Source organism: Aedes aegypti, unplaced genomic scaffold (assembly GCF_002204515.2).
Source record: "Aedes aegypti strain LVP_AGWG unplaced genomic scaffold, AaegL5.0 Primary Assembly AGWG_AaegL5_hic_scaff_75_PBJ_arrow, whole genome shotgun sequence".
Lineage (NCBI taxonomy): Eukaryota > Metazoa > Arthropoda > Insecta > Diptera > Culicidae > Aedes > Aedes aegypti.
The window spans coordinates 168,949-185,097 of NW_018736448.1; the positions used below are offsets into that span (position 1 = coordinate 168,949).

The window sequence follows — 16,149 nt, forward strand, 5'->3', positions numbered from 1 at the left end:
GTACAGTTCTAGTTGAAAGTGCCTGTATGTCGAATAGGTATCTCAGCTCCGGCTCTTTCTTTCTGCTTCAAATGCCAGTCGTTCATTTTCAAGTTCCTGGCGGGCCAATTTGCACTGGGCTTCCATTTCCCGTAACCGGAGTTGCATTGCGGCCACCTTGCTACTTGAAGATGACACGTGAGATGACACGCTAACGTGTAAACAGGCCTCGCATGTGAACGATCCGTTTGCAATAAAGTCGGACACTCCAGCGCATAAATAATGCCACCATGCGCTGCACCGATCACACTGGACGTAGTTATCGTATGAATCGGGTCTGTTACAGTGAACGCAACTACCCTGCTTCTCCTTTTCCACTGTTGTTTTCTGGGCTCCGTCGTCCGAAGGTGGCATGACGAAATATCTTATAGAATTGTTCCGAATAACAAGGACTTTTCATCGATTCTATTAGCAGATCGCAAACACGTTACTTTGTGCGAAACAGTCATAATCTATAAATTTTATTTTATTAGTTTTAGTTTGTTTAGTTCGGTCTAGAGCGTTATTTAAGTTCCTTGATGATGCCCTATTGTTCCTCAAGCACGTTTACTCCAATCTGCGATTTAGTTTTTAGGTTAGGAATAGTATGACAATTAAATTTTAGTGTAACTTATTTCTTCTGTGATATAAACTGTGATACTTTTGAATTTAGGCCGAATTTTATGATAGCGTGATTAGATTTTTAGCGACTATAGAAATAAAAAATAAATTTTAGCAACAAATTCAATTGACAATCATTTGCTCTCCTTACGCAACTCCTGATCGATTTCAGTTCACAAATGATAATGAGTGCAGTTTCACATTGACAGGTTTCGATGTCAACTCAGTCAGTATAAGGCAATCTGACGTTTGATCACCTTTCTCTTTCCTGTACACGAACGAATATGGATTGTTTTCATACGGAAACCGTTTCCGTATGAAAACAATGAACAAAACATCCCATACAATCTTGCTGCTGGAAAAAGAAGGGTGCGAAAGCCTTATGCGTTCACCCAGCTGTGCTCCCAGTTGGTAACACCTCTATTTGGGGGAGCCTTTATTTATGCGAACCATATCGATGCCTCGATCAGCAGCATCGAAGTGAGAAGCACAATTGTTCTAATGCCAATCACCTGGCCAGTTGATGTCTGTGCTATATTTTCAAGAGCCTTTTCGACAAAAAATCTCGCATTGATCGATTCCTCCGTGTTATCTGTCATCACAGTTGTGTCAACAATTTCATGAACAATGTTTTTGCTATTAACATTACTTCTCAATAGTCTGGCTAAATTCTGTTCTTTACAGTCGGTCTCTAGTTCAGTCACTTGTTCGATGTGCCTTTCAAGTTCACGAAGAGTCGTATCTTCAAGATATGAATCATCTATACAAAACGTGTTCAATTCGTCTAGAATATCAACATCAAAATATGTCAAGTTATTATTGTGTAAATTCAGCGCTCGCAAGTTTGGCATCATATCGAAAGTTTCTTTAGTCAATCGTTCTAATCCACAATTTTCACAGCTGAGATTGCTTATCGATATGCTGATAAGAAAATGCGGTCTGTTTGTTTCTAAAAATTGTCGGTTATCGTCCAGGATAAGTACTTTCAACATTTCAAGATATTGGAACGCCGTAAGCGATATCAATTGGAGATTATTGCTGGCCAAGTTGATATAGGTCAATCCATGTCGTGGATAAAATGATGTACTTCGAAGAGATAGAATCTGATTGCCCTGAAGATGCAGGGAAGTGAGTTTTGGAAGTTTCGCGAATGTAGAGCTGTTGAGAGCAGTAATTGAGCAGTTTCGCATATACAGTATTTCGACTGTATTGCTCTCAAGGAACGGCATCGATTCTTTGAAGTCAAAATTATGATTGTTATCAAAAGTAAATTCCAATACATTTGCATATTCGATTAGGTAATCTTGTTCGATGAAAATAATATTCCGGCCTGAAAGATCTACCATTGAACCACCATTGGAAACACTGTGCACTGGTTTCTTCTTATAAACTGCTACTCCGTTTCTGTTCGGTAGTTGATACTCAAACTTGTGATAGAAGTCATCGTCTTGAGAACAATTCTGCCTTAAAAATTTGGCTTTATACACTGAGGTTGCTTCATAGATGTTCTCGTATGGTTGAAGTAGATTTCGGTCGAGACATAAGCGCTGAAGATGTGGCAGCTTTATGACTATCTCTGGAACTTTTTGAAGTTCGTTGTCGTCCAGTAGTAAACTGTTGATCTTCCAATTAGCCACGAGGCTAAGCTCGTCCAGGTGTGTAATACGATTCCCGCGTACATTGATGCTTATTAGTTCGGGCAGATTTGATGTTTGCAGCGTTCCTTCCAGTGAGCAATTCTCGGCACTCAACCGTTTTAGTGATTTTGACGTAAAACTCAACATCGTTAAATTTCTGTTCCCATCGATGTTAAGAGTTTTTAAATGATTTAACGATTTTAGTGCATCATAATGAATCTGCTCAATCATATTCTCTTTGAAGTTGACCTGTGACAGTCCCGACATACCGGCGAACGAATTTCTGTCGAGGTATGTTGTTGCGCAATTGTTGCAATTGAATATCATCAGTCTGTTACTTTCCAGCTTTACCCGGTTGATATCCAATTTTAGATTTTGACTCAGATCTAACATCGATACTAAAGATATGTGTCGCAGAGTGGCTTGTGAGTTGAATGTAACCAACTTATTTGCGGATAAATCTATTTGATCCAATCGGGTGTTGTGCTTGAATGAATCAGGATGCACGTATTCCAGAGCGTTATTTTTTAACTCAATTTGCATTAGTTGCGGCAGTTTGGAAAAGGTTTGCTTGAAGATTAATTTTATGCCACAGTAATTGCAAATGTATGCCGTTAGTCTTTCGTGATCCAGAAGAACCTGATGCTTTGGAAAGTCGAATGTCGTTTGATAACTCATGTCCAACTCGTGAAGATATGGATAGGCTGCGTACATTTTCTCATTGGTGATGGGCTTTTCCGGTTCAATGATTTGACAAATGTCGTATGCAATGATTTTTTGAATGATCACCATGACGGAGATTGATAGAAGCATTGACGTTAGATACATTGTCTGAAACATATGAGGATAAAATAATAAATGTATTAGTGCTTTTCTGCTCAGAGAATTTTTTATACTACATCTACGGACATTAAAAAAGTACTTCTAAGCAGAGCCGCTCGTTCATGATTTGAATTCACCTGCTCATAGGAGAAAATAATCGCTTCTTGTGTGTTATTAAGAGTCTTACCACTTCGGTTTGTTTGCAGCTCTGTCGAATGTTGTGGATGACGCAGATAATGGTACTGTAATTTTGTTACGCTCACTAGATGTAGGCCAGCTTTCATTTATTCACTTGAGTGACTATTCGACAGGTAGATTTTTTTCCGACTTCAAGCCTGTAGAAAAAAAAAATTGAAAAAAGACTGATACATGAGTTAAGTTGTTCTAACCTCTAAAAGTCTAAACACTCTCGATAAACAGAAATAATAGTTTAGAAGATGCAGATTCTTACTGAATTGGTAGAAATAAAGGATATTAAACTTTCTTTTCCTGCTAATCATGACACACACTATAACAAAAAAAAATATATCACAGATGTTCTTCTTTGTGATAACATAGTCCTCAAATTATTTAACATGATACAAAACATAGTTTGCATATTATATGCGAAATCATATTCTGTACATATGGAGAGATGAGGCTAGTATTTGGCCTAGTTTACTTTCCAGCTTTTGACAGTTCTAGATCGCGCTAGAGTTGTCGAAATAGTTTCTTAGTCTGAAAATTAAGGATGGAGCTATGTTTTGCATAGATTTATAGCATAATTACCGTAAAACACAAACCTGTTTATTTTAGACCCTCCCCCCCTCTTGTGCATATTACCCACAGTTCCCCTAGATAGAATGGAAATCTGGAAAGCGTGAGAAAGAGCGCCTGTTGAAAAAATATCAGAATTGTTGTGAACAGTTGTCTATGTTAAACGTACTGGTTTGACGATGAGATGAACTTCAAGATAGAATAGAATCTATGGTATTGCAATGGAAATCTTGCATTTTTGTGAGAACATAATATGTTTCTTGGGGATACAGAGATCTTCACTGAATTCCAACGATTACCACCTGGAGTCACAACGATTCCCATATAAATCTGATCACTCCCACTTGAATTCCAGGACTCTCACCAAACGGACAAGATGCTGACAAGCACCTCATATTTTAACTTTTGTTGTGCAAATATCTTAGGCACCTGTTCACTTAGAAGGATGACGTCTTCAGGAAAGTTGTCTAGTATGTCAAGATCCACAATTTCTTCATGATGTTAATTTTTATTGACTTTTCAGGACCTTCGTAGCCACACGTATCTTATACGATATAAGAATGCCAAAATTGAGAATACAGCTCTGTCAAAGTGGGGACGTAATGTCATGAATAAGAAAAATGCGATCATAATTGTAAACTTGCTGTTATAATTTATAAATTCGGAATGTTTGTCAGTTTTATTATGGTATATGTTTGTAGATGCGTTTGTTCGTTAGCTTGTAAGTGTACCCGGTCATCTAAAATTGAATAATAATGACAGTTAGGATGAATAATCTTAAACCCACACAATCATAATTGAATAAATCAATTATAGAATATTAACCCATATAGGCCTGAGTTGAGGAAAGAAAACCTAGTACTCTCACCGCCCAGCGAATACCATTGACCGCGAAGAGCTATAGAAAATTATAGACGAGAATGGTTTGTGTGAGAAACTGACTAGATTGATCAAGGCAACGATGAATAGAGTACAGTGTTGTGTGAAGATATCGGGTGCGTCCTAAGTAATCACTAGCCCGCTATTTCGCCGTTTTGGCCTTAAAGGGCTATCATACGGCTAATATAGGGCATTTCAGCTGTATTATAGCAGTACATTGGCATGGAGGGCGAAATAAAGGGCTATTTGGTTACTTGGGGTTATCGGACCCGCTTGAAACACGCAAGGGACTTCGACAAGGTGATTATGAAACGGCGGGCTTCAACATGCGGGGCAAGATCTTCAATAAACCCAGACTCCATAAGACCTTGCGGTCTGGTAAACTCCACCTCCGTACTACGTATACCATGTACAAGACGATCTTACGGGCTTGAGACGTGTACAATGCGCGAAGAGAACCTGCAAGCGCTAGGAGTATTTGAACGACGTGGGCTTAGGACGATCTTTGGCGAAATATTTTAATAACGGCGTATGGAGAACAAGAATGAACCATTACGCTTGCGGAACACTACGGTGAACCCAGTATCCAGAAAGTCATCAAAGCTGGAAGGGTACGATGGGTGGGACATGTTGTGAGAATGCCGGACAACAATCTCGCTAAAATTGTGTTCACTTTGAATCCGGCCGGTACAAGACGAAGACGAGCGCAACGAGCTAGGTAATTTGACTAAATGGAGCAGGATTTTGGTGATGCAGATGGTCTTCGTTCCCGTACTACACAGCTGAAGAGCGGATAGATTTGTTTGACGCGAGCCCGCTCCAAAGAACGGCAACATCCTTCCCGAAATTCGCGGGATTTTCGCATCGTGGGCTCGAGGGGTGGTCGGGTCTATTAGCGGCGTAGCAAACTTGTTTCTCGCCAACAGTCTGGCATCCGGATCAGTTACATCCACTTTCGCGGCCGTTTGGAGACACTGGGCATCAGTGTCGTAAAAATTCTGCCGAATGATTCCCGATCAGTGCGAAAACGAACAAAAACAAACTCCGCTAGCACGAAGCCAATCTGACTATGAGAGCGAATGCGACGAGAAAGAGAGTAGGTGCAACACGCGCACGCATTCAGTTTCACTCACTGTTGGTGTCATTTCGAAATTCAATTTCACCTAGAGGCTGATATGAGACTAACAGTAATGTGATTGAGGCTAACAGAGTTTAATATTCTTACAAGAGTTCCTCCAGGAGTTCTTTTATGTATTTCTACAGAAATTCTTCGTCAAATTGGTCCAGGGATTCTTGAAGGATTTTTCATTGGATTTATGAAGCTATTATCTTATAGCTTCCTTTGGGAATTCATCCAGGAGGTTCTTCAGGAATTTAATGAACTCCTAGAGGAATACTTGAAGGAACTTTTTGAGGAGTTCCTTCAAGAATTCCTCTAGGAGTTCATTCAGGAATTTGTCTAGGAGTTCCTGCAGAAATTCCTCCAAATATTTCCCAAGAGTTCGTTCAGGAATTTCTACATTTGGTCCTTCAGCAATTGCTGCAGGCGTTTCATTAAGGATTCCCCCAGCAGTATCACCAGAAATTTCTTTAGAAGTTCCTTAAGAAATCCCTCGAGGAGTTCCTTCAGGGATTTTTCCAGGAGTTTTTTCAGACATTACTCAGGGAGTTCCTCCAGATTTTCCTCAAAGAGTTTCTCCAGGGATTACTACAAGTAATCCTCTAGAAATTCCTCCAAATACTACTCAAGTAGTTCCTTAAATAATTACTCCAGAAGTTTTTCGATGGGTTACCTCAAGGATTTTCTCCAGGTATTCCTCTAGGATTTACTTCAAATATTCCTGCTGGAATTCCTCCATGGATTCCTCCAGGAGTTGTATTTTCTCAGGAGTTTCTCCAGGCATTCATCCAAGAGTTCCTCGAAGGATTTCCCCACGTGTTCCGCTAGAAATTTCTAATTAGTTTCTCCAGAGATTCCTCCAAAAGATCCTTCAGGGACTTTACCAGGAATTCTTTCAGGGTTTCCTCCACGAATTCCTCAAGGAGTTTTTACAGGGATTACTTAAGGAGTTTCTCCAGGTATTCATGAATTTCTCGAAGGAAATTTTCGTCCTGAAGTTCCTCCAAGGATAGATAGATTTTCTCAGCAGTTTTTTTTTCAGGGATTCCTCCAAGAGCTCCTCTAGAGATTCCTGCAGGAGTTTCGCTAGTGTATGGTACCCTGAAATTTTTCATAGATTTCTCCAGGAGTTTTTTTTATGGATTCCGCCAGAAATTCCTGCAGGGATTGCTCCAGCAGTTTCTCCAAGTGGTTCTCCTCCGGATATTTATTTAGAAATTTCTCTGAGGTATTCCCGGGTATTTATTGATGGAATCTTTGAAAAAAATCATGAAGGACTACCAAACGAAGACTCTTGCATTCTCAGAGGAAAATCTGGAGGAATTCCTGAATAAATTTCTGGAAAAATCCCTGGAGGAATATTTGGAGTAATTCCTTAAGGAATTAGTGGTAAAATCCCTATACGAATAACTGAAAACCACTAAAAGGAATTGCTGTAGGAACTCCTGCAGGAATCCTTGGAAGGATTCATTAAGGAATCCCTCGAAAGGATTCGGAAGAACACCTCTGGAATTACAACTTGAAAAATCTCTAGAGTAATCACTTGAAGAATATCTGTATGCGTCCGTGGATGAATGCTTGGAGGCATTCCTTGATCCTGGAATGTATTGCAGATAGAAATCCCTGGAAATGGAAATCTAGAAGAAGAAATCTCTGGAAAATATCCTGGAGGTATCTTTGAAGGAACCCAAGATTAGCTGGAAGAATTACTAATTTTTTGCCAAAATCCTTGGAACAATTCCTGGAGAACTTTCACGAGGATTCTCCAGAAGAAATCCTGGAAAAAATATCGAAAAATTCTCTTTAGGTGTTTCTATAAGAATCACTGGAAAAATCCTTGGAAGAAACGCGAGCAAGCACCATGGGGCAGGAAGTTTCTGAAGTGTATTCAGAGTGAATGCTTGGAGTAATTCCGGCAGGAATATCTTTAGAAATTCCTGAAATTTGAGGAAGAATTCTGGTACAAACCTTGTAAGGAATTAATGAGCAAGTCCTTGAAGGAATCATTGGAGATCTTCCTGGCGGTATTACCAGCTCAACTGGCGGAATCACCGAAGCAATTCTGATAGGAAGCTCTGGTGGATTTCGTGAAGAATATTCTGGAGGATTTTCCAGACGATATCCTTAAGAAATTCTTGGAGGAATCCCTAAAGGACCTCACTTCTGGAGGAATCTCTGTATGGACCCCTGGAAGAATCCCGAAAGGGACTCATAGAAGAAAGGGATTCCTTGGGGGTATTGTAGAAATCCCAGGAGAAAAGCCCACAGAAACCTCAGGAGAAATTCTCAGAGGAATCCTAGGTGGAATACTCGGATTTATCCCTAGGATTCGTGGAGGAACGCCCAGAGTATGTTCCGGATGAATCCCTGCAGGAATTGCTCGATGAACTGTCGGAGGAATCTCCCTATACAATTTTTTGTAGGTTTCATTGAAAAAAATTCCGTAGTAATCATGGAAGGAATTATCGTTGAAATTTCTTGAGAAATTCACCAAAAGTTTTCCAAAATATTACTGTAGAAATTCCTCGATGGACTCCTAGAGGAATACTCCGATAATTTCCCATAAGGAAATCCTGAAAAAAATTGTGTAGAAATCTGTTAGGGAATCTCTGAATTTAATTCCATTATAAATGCCAGGAAAGAACAAGAAATTACTTCGTGAATTTTTTGAGGAGTTTGTCGATAGTTTTCAATTGATACTTTTCAAGTCATTTATTTTTTTAGGACTCATTAAACTAAAAATTATATCTTTAAACATTTATTAATTCTTTCATGTATTCCTCCACAATTTCATCCACTGAAGGCTTTAAACAAAAAATAACGTAACAAACACTCACAATCCTTTGGCATCCATTTAAAATTACTGCAAAGAATCATTTTAAAAAGATTTTTGTAACTATTTTTTTTTTTTCAGAAATAATTATAGAGTATTTCCCAAAATATATCCAGCAATTTTCAAAGTTTTCTTACAAAACATATCTAGAATCATCCAATGACAATTCCAGGCATGCTAGAAGATTCTTCTCATATAAAAGTACTGATTTTAATACTGTTCACTACACTTCAATAAAAGCTTCAAACTATTTTTTTAGGGATGCTTCCCAATTTTCATTTATTCTAAAATTTTTAAAATAAAGACTTCGAAAATTTCCTCGGTGATTTCTCAATGTGTTTTACATAATTAATCGAAACACATCTCAAACAATTAGGAAACAAATCAAGAAATTCAAATTATAGTAAGATTTTTTGAAGGGTTTTTAACATCTTAACTCATGGGAGATTCCTTTGTGGATTTCCTTGACGCATTTCTGCAGTGATCCCTGTAGTATAATTAAAAAGAATTCTGAAAAAAAACTTTTAGAATCGTCTAAAATGTAGCTAAAATGATTTGGCTGTATTTCAAAACCTTCAATCAATCAAGAATACCTGAATATATACCTCAATTAAAATCTTAAGCTTTCATTCCATAAAAAAAGATTTGAAATCGGTTGAGCTGTTCAAAAGTTATGATTTTTTTTAAACATTAAAAATCTAATGCGCTGAGATCTACAGTGTGTGCCGATGAAAAATGACTTATTTTTTATTTTCAAAAAAATATATCTCATAAACTAAAAAACATACGTCGCTGAAAATTTCACAGTAAACGTAAAATTTTCTGAACTTTCAAAAATGAGAACAGCAATAGCCCCTTTGGTCCCGAGGCCTTCAAAACACGAAAAAACGGAAACTATTGAGTTTTTTCATGTAAAAAACACAATTTCTGTACAATTTTATATTTTTCCTGAAAAGTCAAAATCTTTAGTCTTAATTTCGTCCAAAAAGATTGAAAATTAGTTGAACGGTTCAAAAGTTATAATTTTTTTTTAAATAAATGTTTGGCAATATCGCAATTTTTCAGGTCACCATATTTCGGAAATGGTCACCCACTAGATCGGTTTTTCATGGAATGGCTGTATTGTTAGATGAATGCTCGATAAAACCCTTGAAAGTTTGTTTTGGCAAAGGCTTTGATTAGTTTATGATAGATGTTTTTCAAAAATTATAGTATCAAGAAAGTAATGTTTTCAAGCAATTTCTTTGAATAAAATTTTCAAGTCATTTCTTGCGGAACTACTAGAAGATGAAGGATACCTGCAAAAATGCCTTTAAGTATCTACTGATACGCCAAGAAAATTTACAAATGATTTTTTGGAACAATCTCCCAATATACTTCATCAGGAATGCCTAATAATTTCTATAAAGGAACGCTAGTGTTTTTTGGGAAGAAATCTAAAAGTATCGCTGGAAAAAATCCAAAGGAATTGTGCCACCCTTGTTCATCCAGTAGTTGCTTACAGGAGGGAACTCCGATTGAACTCCTATTGATCCTCAGATTGAACTCCAGGAAAACCTATTAACCTAGGTATAGATCGACCTCCACAACCACCTCTTTGTTGCTCTGAGCAAATAACTGGGTATTTCATGTAATTTTGCGGAACATTTTCAAAAATGTAATAAAGAAAATAGTGTTCCAGATATCCAGAAGGAACCGAAAATTTCATAGGCTGCGGTAAATCTTTTATATATAAATTTCCATGAGAACATTCTTACCAGAACCCTATTATCAATTTCAATTTGCAGCCTTATTGCAATAAGAGAACCATTTGACAGTTTCGTCGTAGTGTGCGTGAAGTCTCACATCAATAAAACCCAGTGCACGCCCGGTAAGCACGGTCGCAGTGTGAACTGAAGGAAAAAGCATCGTCGCAAAATGCAAACTTCCCGGACTCGGCCAGTTCCCGGCACGGCGCAATGAGAATGACCCTTTATAGTGCGAAGCGGAACTCAAAAGAAGCGTGAAAAATTGCTTGATCGTGATTGGTTGCGTAAGGGGTCGACATTTTCTTAATTTCCAATAGTTTATTGTCAATAGTCAATAGTTTCTTAATTTGAGTAAAATCTTGTTTAAGTTTCCGACCGATTGGTGGAAAAATATTGAAAATTTATCAATATACAGTATGCAAAAAAAAGTTTATCCACCCCCCCTACCAATTTAGAATTCTTTTGTTTTTCTGGTGAAAATCATGTCAATTTAATGAGTGTTTCTCCATGATTTATCAATTTATGTTTATTTATCACACTGCCATTAAAAAAATGACGTTTATATATTTTTTTCAGATTTTATGTGATAAATTATGAAAAAGGGTAAAAAATAACGCAAAAAATGTTTATCCACCCAATCGGATACTAAGATTTAAGTGTGTATTACAGAGTTTTAGTGTGTATTCTGCAACTTTCTCGAATGTAAACATTGTGTCTAGCATCCATTTTGTGCTCTTGTTTTCGTGCTCAAAAAACATACCTCAAAGCTGGTTTCGCAGTGGTTCAAGGAAAAGCGTATTAAGGTTATGGAGTGGCCAGCACAGTCTCCTGACCTTAATCCGATAGAACATCTCTGGTCAATCTTGAAAATTAAAGTCCAGGAGCAAAAACCAACAAGCATCCAGCAATTGCGGCAGGTAATCTCAAGTGAATGGGACAAAATTACCCCGGAAACAACTGCTAAGCTTGTTGAGTCAATGCCCCGGCGATGCCGAGCAGTTATTGAAGCCAAAGGTGGTCACACAAAGTACTAAAACTATGTGTGTCAGAGGGGTGGATAAACTTTTTTTGCGTCATTTTTTAACTTATTTTTAACATCAGCTCTCAAATGCAACAGAATTTGATTGTTTACATCGAACTCGCACGAATTGAACTTGTTTTTACCTAAATAATAAGAAACTGAACAACAAATAGCCGTGTTCTAATTTTTAGTGGGATTTTTGGAAGAAATCTAATTTTCCACTGGGGGTGGATAAACTTGTTTTGCATACTGTATCTGTTGTGTTTTGTGCTGCATCTTCCTCGCTCATTTTTCGTTGCCTCTCTGGAGTATTAGAAAGCCTGGTGCTCATAAGTTGAGAAGCAGGCTCTATACCAGTTGGAATGGAACGCCTGAAAGAAGAAGACGTAGGTGATAAAACGACACAAAAATGTGTCGAAATGCGTCATTCGGGATGCTGCTTTCATTCCAACGGAATTAAAAATTATACGGTTTTGTGAGCGTGTGTGCCTTTCTTGTGAAAATCATTTTTCATTCACAATGTCGTCATTGCTTTCCTAGAACAGATTGACTGCCTGTCTTTTAGGTTACAGATATGAAATAATTGAAAATCTAGCTTCTATCTATGCGAAAACAAGTTACGTAGTCTGTGAACGTTATCGTGTAAAAAAAATATAAAAATAATGATTTTTCAAAACTTTCGACGTTTATATCGCGGAAACCATTTTATATAATATAATACATTCGTAGGTGCATAATTGCAACAGGGAAAGGGCTACTACATTACACATTAATTAGTTGGGAATGATGCCGCATGATGGCGCTAGCTTAAAAAAATATTGTTTTCTGACACCCATGAGCGACTTTGACGTTCTCTTACTACATAGTATGGTTCTAAATAATGATGATTCGGAATATTGTTGTCTTCGGCACAGTTTCTCATTGATATTGAGACTACACACCTCATATTTCCATTACCAATTGTCATTTTTTGCGTTTTTATAACCCAAAAGATTATCAACCGTAGCATCTCGAACCCACGACCATCAGCTTGGTTTTGCTGAATTACTGCGAGTTTGGGATGTTTTGCTATTGTTACGAATCAATGTTTTGCTCTAAAATAACAATGCATGACTGTCATTCATAACCTAGACTCATTTCAAATATTAAACTGTTTCCGAAATTATCCTTGCTACAATTTGTTTTGTATTACTTATTATTCTTACCAGTTCAAGCCGTTTGCTGCTCTGTCAAATGTTCTGATTGATGCAGATAATGATACTGCAACTTTGTTATCCTCAATAGATACAGGCCAGCTTTCATTGATTTTTCTGCACGACTCTCCAGAAGCTGGGTTCTTTTTCGAACTCGAGGCTGTCGAAGAAAAATTATGTGTTTATGTCTGGAATTGCAACATCAGTCTGATCTAGTTTAAATTAAGGTTAAGGTACCGTGGGGTAAGTGGATACAGAAAAATCGAGAGTCAACTTCATTGTTATGTACAGCTAAAGTGAATAATGTAATTCAAACTTTTTTCTGTGGATAACACTGCGGAACACGTTTTTTGTCTCAAGCACCAAAATACTGCTATTTAATAAATTAAGGGTTGCTGAGTCCATTGCCGTTTTCAGAATGCAATAATTATCAACAAAGTTCATCATATTTTCGATGGTAAAATGTTATTTTTTTGGTGGTTCAGAAAAGTATAGTATTTCGCCATATAAGAGAAACGAAGAATTTTATATTAAGACTGCAAGCATGTTAAAAAATCGATTTAAACTAAATTTTATCGTGAGATTTCAACTAAATTGTATCTAAATTGAAAGTTCAAGTCCTATTTAGCATATTTGGTAAATTATATCACAAAAAAGTTTGATGAATCATACCTTAAATTTCATGTAAACATCAATAAAACCAGTGTTTTATACAACTTTGGCGACCTGCAGCTAAAAATTGTGACGTGCTGGAAAATTTCTGAGAAAGGGATCAGATTCATCGACCCAGAATCTACTATAGACACATAATTTTATCCTTGAGACATGCAAAAATGTCATTTTTGTTACGCTGTGTATCCAATGACTTCAAAATTTGCATCAAATAATTCACTTGTCCCACCATGGTGGGGTAAGTGGACCACCAATAAAAAAAATCTGTTCACAAAGCAAATGTGGTTTAATCTCTAGATCTTGTTATTAGTAGCTGACACTATGTTACATTTTGAAAATTTAAATTAAAAAAAAAATCATTATTTCCTCAAAATATTTATACATTAGTTAACACTAATTCGAACAAATAAACATTGTAGCTAGAATAATTTGGAGAAAATTCATTATTTTATGCACCTAAGTTATACAGAAGTATTGAGGGATAATTTCTAACGATGTTTTCGAAAAACACTCGTAGTTTAAACATATTAGTTACATATACTTCTGTTTAACAAACTGAAAGCTTTTTATTCTATTTATGAATATATCAGTATCATCTGTCTAGAACAATTTATGGGGTCAAATAAGGTACGATAATACGCTTTCAATAGGGAAGTTTGAAAAAATCAGAAAAACCAGCGTGGTTTTGCTGATCTACTGCGAGTTTGGGATGTTTTGCTATATTTACGAATCAATGTTTTGCTCTAAAATAACAATGTATGACTGGCATTCATAACCTAGACTCATTTCAAATATTAAACTGTTTCCGAAATTATCCTTGCTACAATTTGTTTTGTATTGCATATTATTTTTACCAGTTCATGCCGTTTGCTGCTCTGTCAAATGTTCTGATTGATGCAGATATGTAATGATACTGCAATGTTGTTATCCTCAATAGATGCAGGCCAGCTTTCATTGATTCTTTGCCAGGCTCTTTTTCGAACTCGGGGCTGTCGAAGAAAAAAAATTTTTTTATGTCTGGAACTGCAACATCAGTCTGATCTAGTTTAAATTAAGGTTATATGAGTTGTATAACTTACCAGAGCAATTTCAGATAGCGTTGCATTTGAATCCTCCCCGTTAACAAAATCTTCTTTCCGTGCCAACCTGGAAAAGGCAAGGAAATTTCTCATTATAAAACGAAAAATAAATCCTAATCTCTAAATGTATTACTTTTACTCCAAGAAGCCTTACAACTAGTTCGGACGCAATCCATGAAGTTTGAGTGAGGGAGAAAAGGCTTGAAGTTTATATGGAGTAAACCGATAAAACTTATGCGAAAAACTGTTTCAATATAATTTTCGGCTATAGGTCTATGTCTTCTGAAAAGTTTTTCCATATTGTTTTTTTCTCATTATTATGTAGAACTCAGGTGGTCTTTATGGCGTAAAAGATCAGAATAAAACCGTAATCACTGGAAAATAGTGAAAGCAGCCATCAACGATGCAGCTGAGAGCATCGTCGGGTACGTGGTACGGAGTCGAAGGAACGATTGGTTTGACTAGGAATGTAGGCAGATTCTGGAGGAAGAGAATGCAGCGCGGGTGATCATGCTGCAGCAAGGGATCAGGCAGAACCTGGAACGTTATAGACGGAAAGGGCAACAGCAGACCCGCCTCTTTCGGGAGAAAAAACGCCGCCTGATGGAGACTGAGTGTATGGAGGTGAAACAGTTGTGCCAGTCAAAAAAAACACAAAGGTTCTATCAGAAACTCAACGCATCTCGCGACGACTTTGTGCCGCGAGTCGAGATGTGCAGGGATAAGGATGATACCATCTTGACGGACGAGCGTGTGGTGATCGAAAGGTGGAAGCATCACTTCGATGAACACCTGAATGGCGCTGAGAACACAGGTAATGAAGGTTCAGACAACGGAGGAAATGCCTTCGTCAGTACTGCGGGCGATGGAAACCAACCAGCCCCCACTTTTAGAGAGGGTAATGATGCCATTCATCTTTGAATTCATTTATTCATCGCGAACTTATACAGATGGGCCCGGAGAGGGTGGCCATTTGTCTGCACCGGCTGACAGGCAAAATCTGGGAAACAGAATAGCTACCGGAGGAGTGGAAGGAAGGTGTAATATGCCCCAATGGTGAGAAGTTAGATTGTGAGAATTTTCGAGCGATCACCATTCTAAATGCGGCCTACAAAGTATTATCCCAGATCATCTTCCGTTTTCTGTCACCTGTAGTAAACAAGTTCGTGGGAAGTTATCAAGCCGGCTTCGTTGACGGCCGATCAACAACGGACCAGATCTTTACTGTAAGGAAAATCTTCCAAAAATGTCGTGAATACCAGGCCTCAGCGCATCACCATCACCATAGATTTCTAGTTGGCATACGATAGTATTGACTGCGTAGAACTATGGAATATCATGGAAAAGAACAGCTTTCCCGGGAAGCTCACGAGACTACTAAAAGTAACGATGGAAGGTGCAAAGGTTTCAGGCGAACATTCCAGTTCGTTTGGATCTCACCGGGGACTAAGACAAGGTGATGGACTTTCGCGCCTGTTAATGTCATTCATTAATAAAGATTGGAAATTGGTTGAGCTGTTCAAAAGTTATGATATTTAAAAAAAATAAAAAAATCTATTGCGCTGAGACTTACAGTGTGTGCCGATAAAAATGACTGATTTTATATTTTCAAAAATGTTTTCTCAAAATAGAAAAAACAAAAAAACGTTGAAAATTTGAGAATAAACGTAAAATTTTCTGAACTCTTAAGAAAAAATGAGAACAGCAATAGTCCCTTCTGTATCGTGGCCTTCAAAACACGAAAAACAGA

General features: G+C 37.6%; 1 protein-coding gene across 2 annotated transcripts; it reads right to left on the reverse strand.

The window, feature by feature from the left end:
* Window positions 1–470: 470 nt before the first annotated feature.
* On the reverse strand, window positions 471–14,493 carry LOC110681366 (toll-like receptor 6). 2 transcript variants are annotated; one of them, XM_021857112.1, is made up of 5 exons: window positions 14,400–14,493; window positions 14,175–14,309; window positions 12,661–12,808; window positions 3,286–3,433; window positions 471–3,107 (listed from the first exon to the last, which is right to left on the reverse strand). In XM_021857112.1, the coding sequence occupies exon 5, from the start codon at window positions 3,102–3,104 to the stop codon at window positions 1,080–1,082; it is 2,025 nt and encodes a 674-aa protein (XP_021712804.1). In that variant the 5' UTR covers window positions 3,105–3,107; window positions 3,286–3,433; window positions 12,661–12,808; window positions 14,175–14,309; window positions 14,400–14,493; the 3' UTR covers window positions 471–1,079. The 2 variants fall into 2 exon arrangements, with proteins under 2 accessions (XP_021712804.1, XP_021712805.1); XM_021857113.1 differs by lacking the exon at window positions 12,661–12,808.
* Window positions 14,494–16,149: the final 1,656 nt, after the last annotated feature.

What these genes read in the sequence shown, in the direction of transcription:
- LOC110681366 (XM_021857113.1), bottom strand. Translation starts at nt 3,104, where the DNA reads ATGTATCTAACGTCAATGCTTCTATCAATCTCCGTCATGGTGATCATT.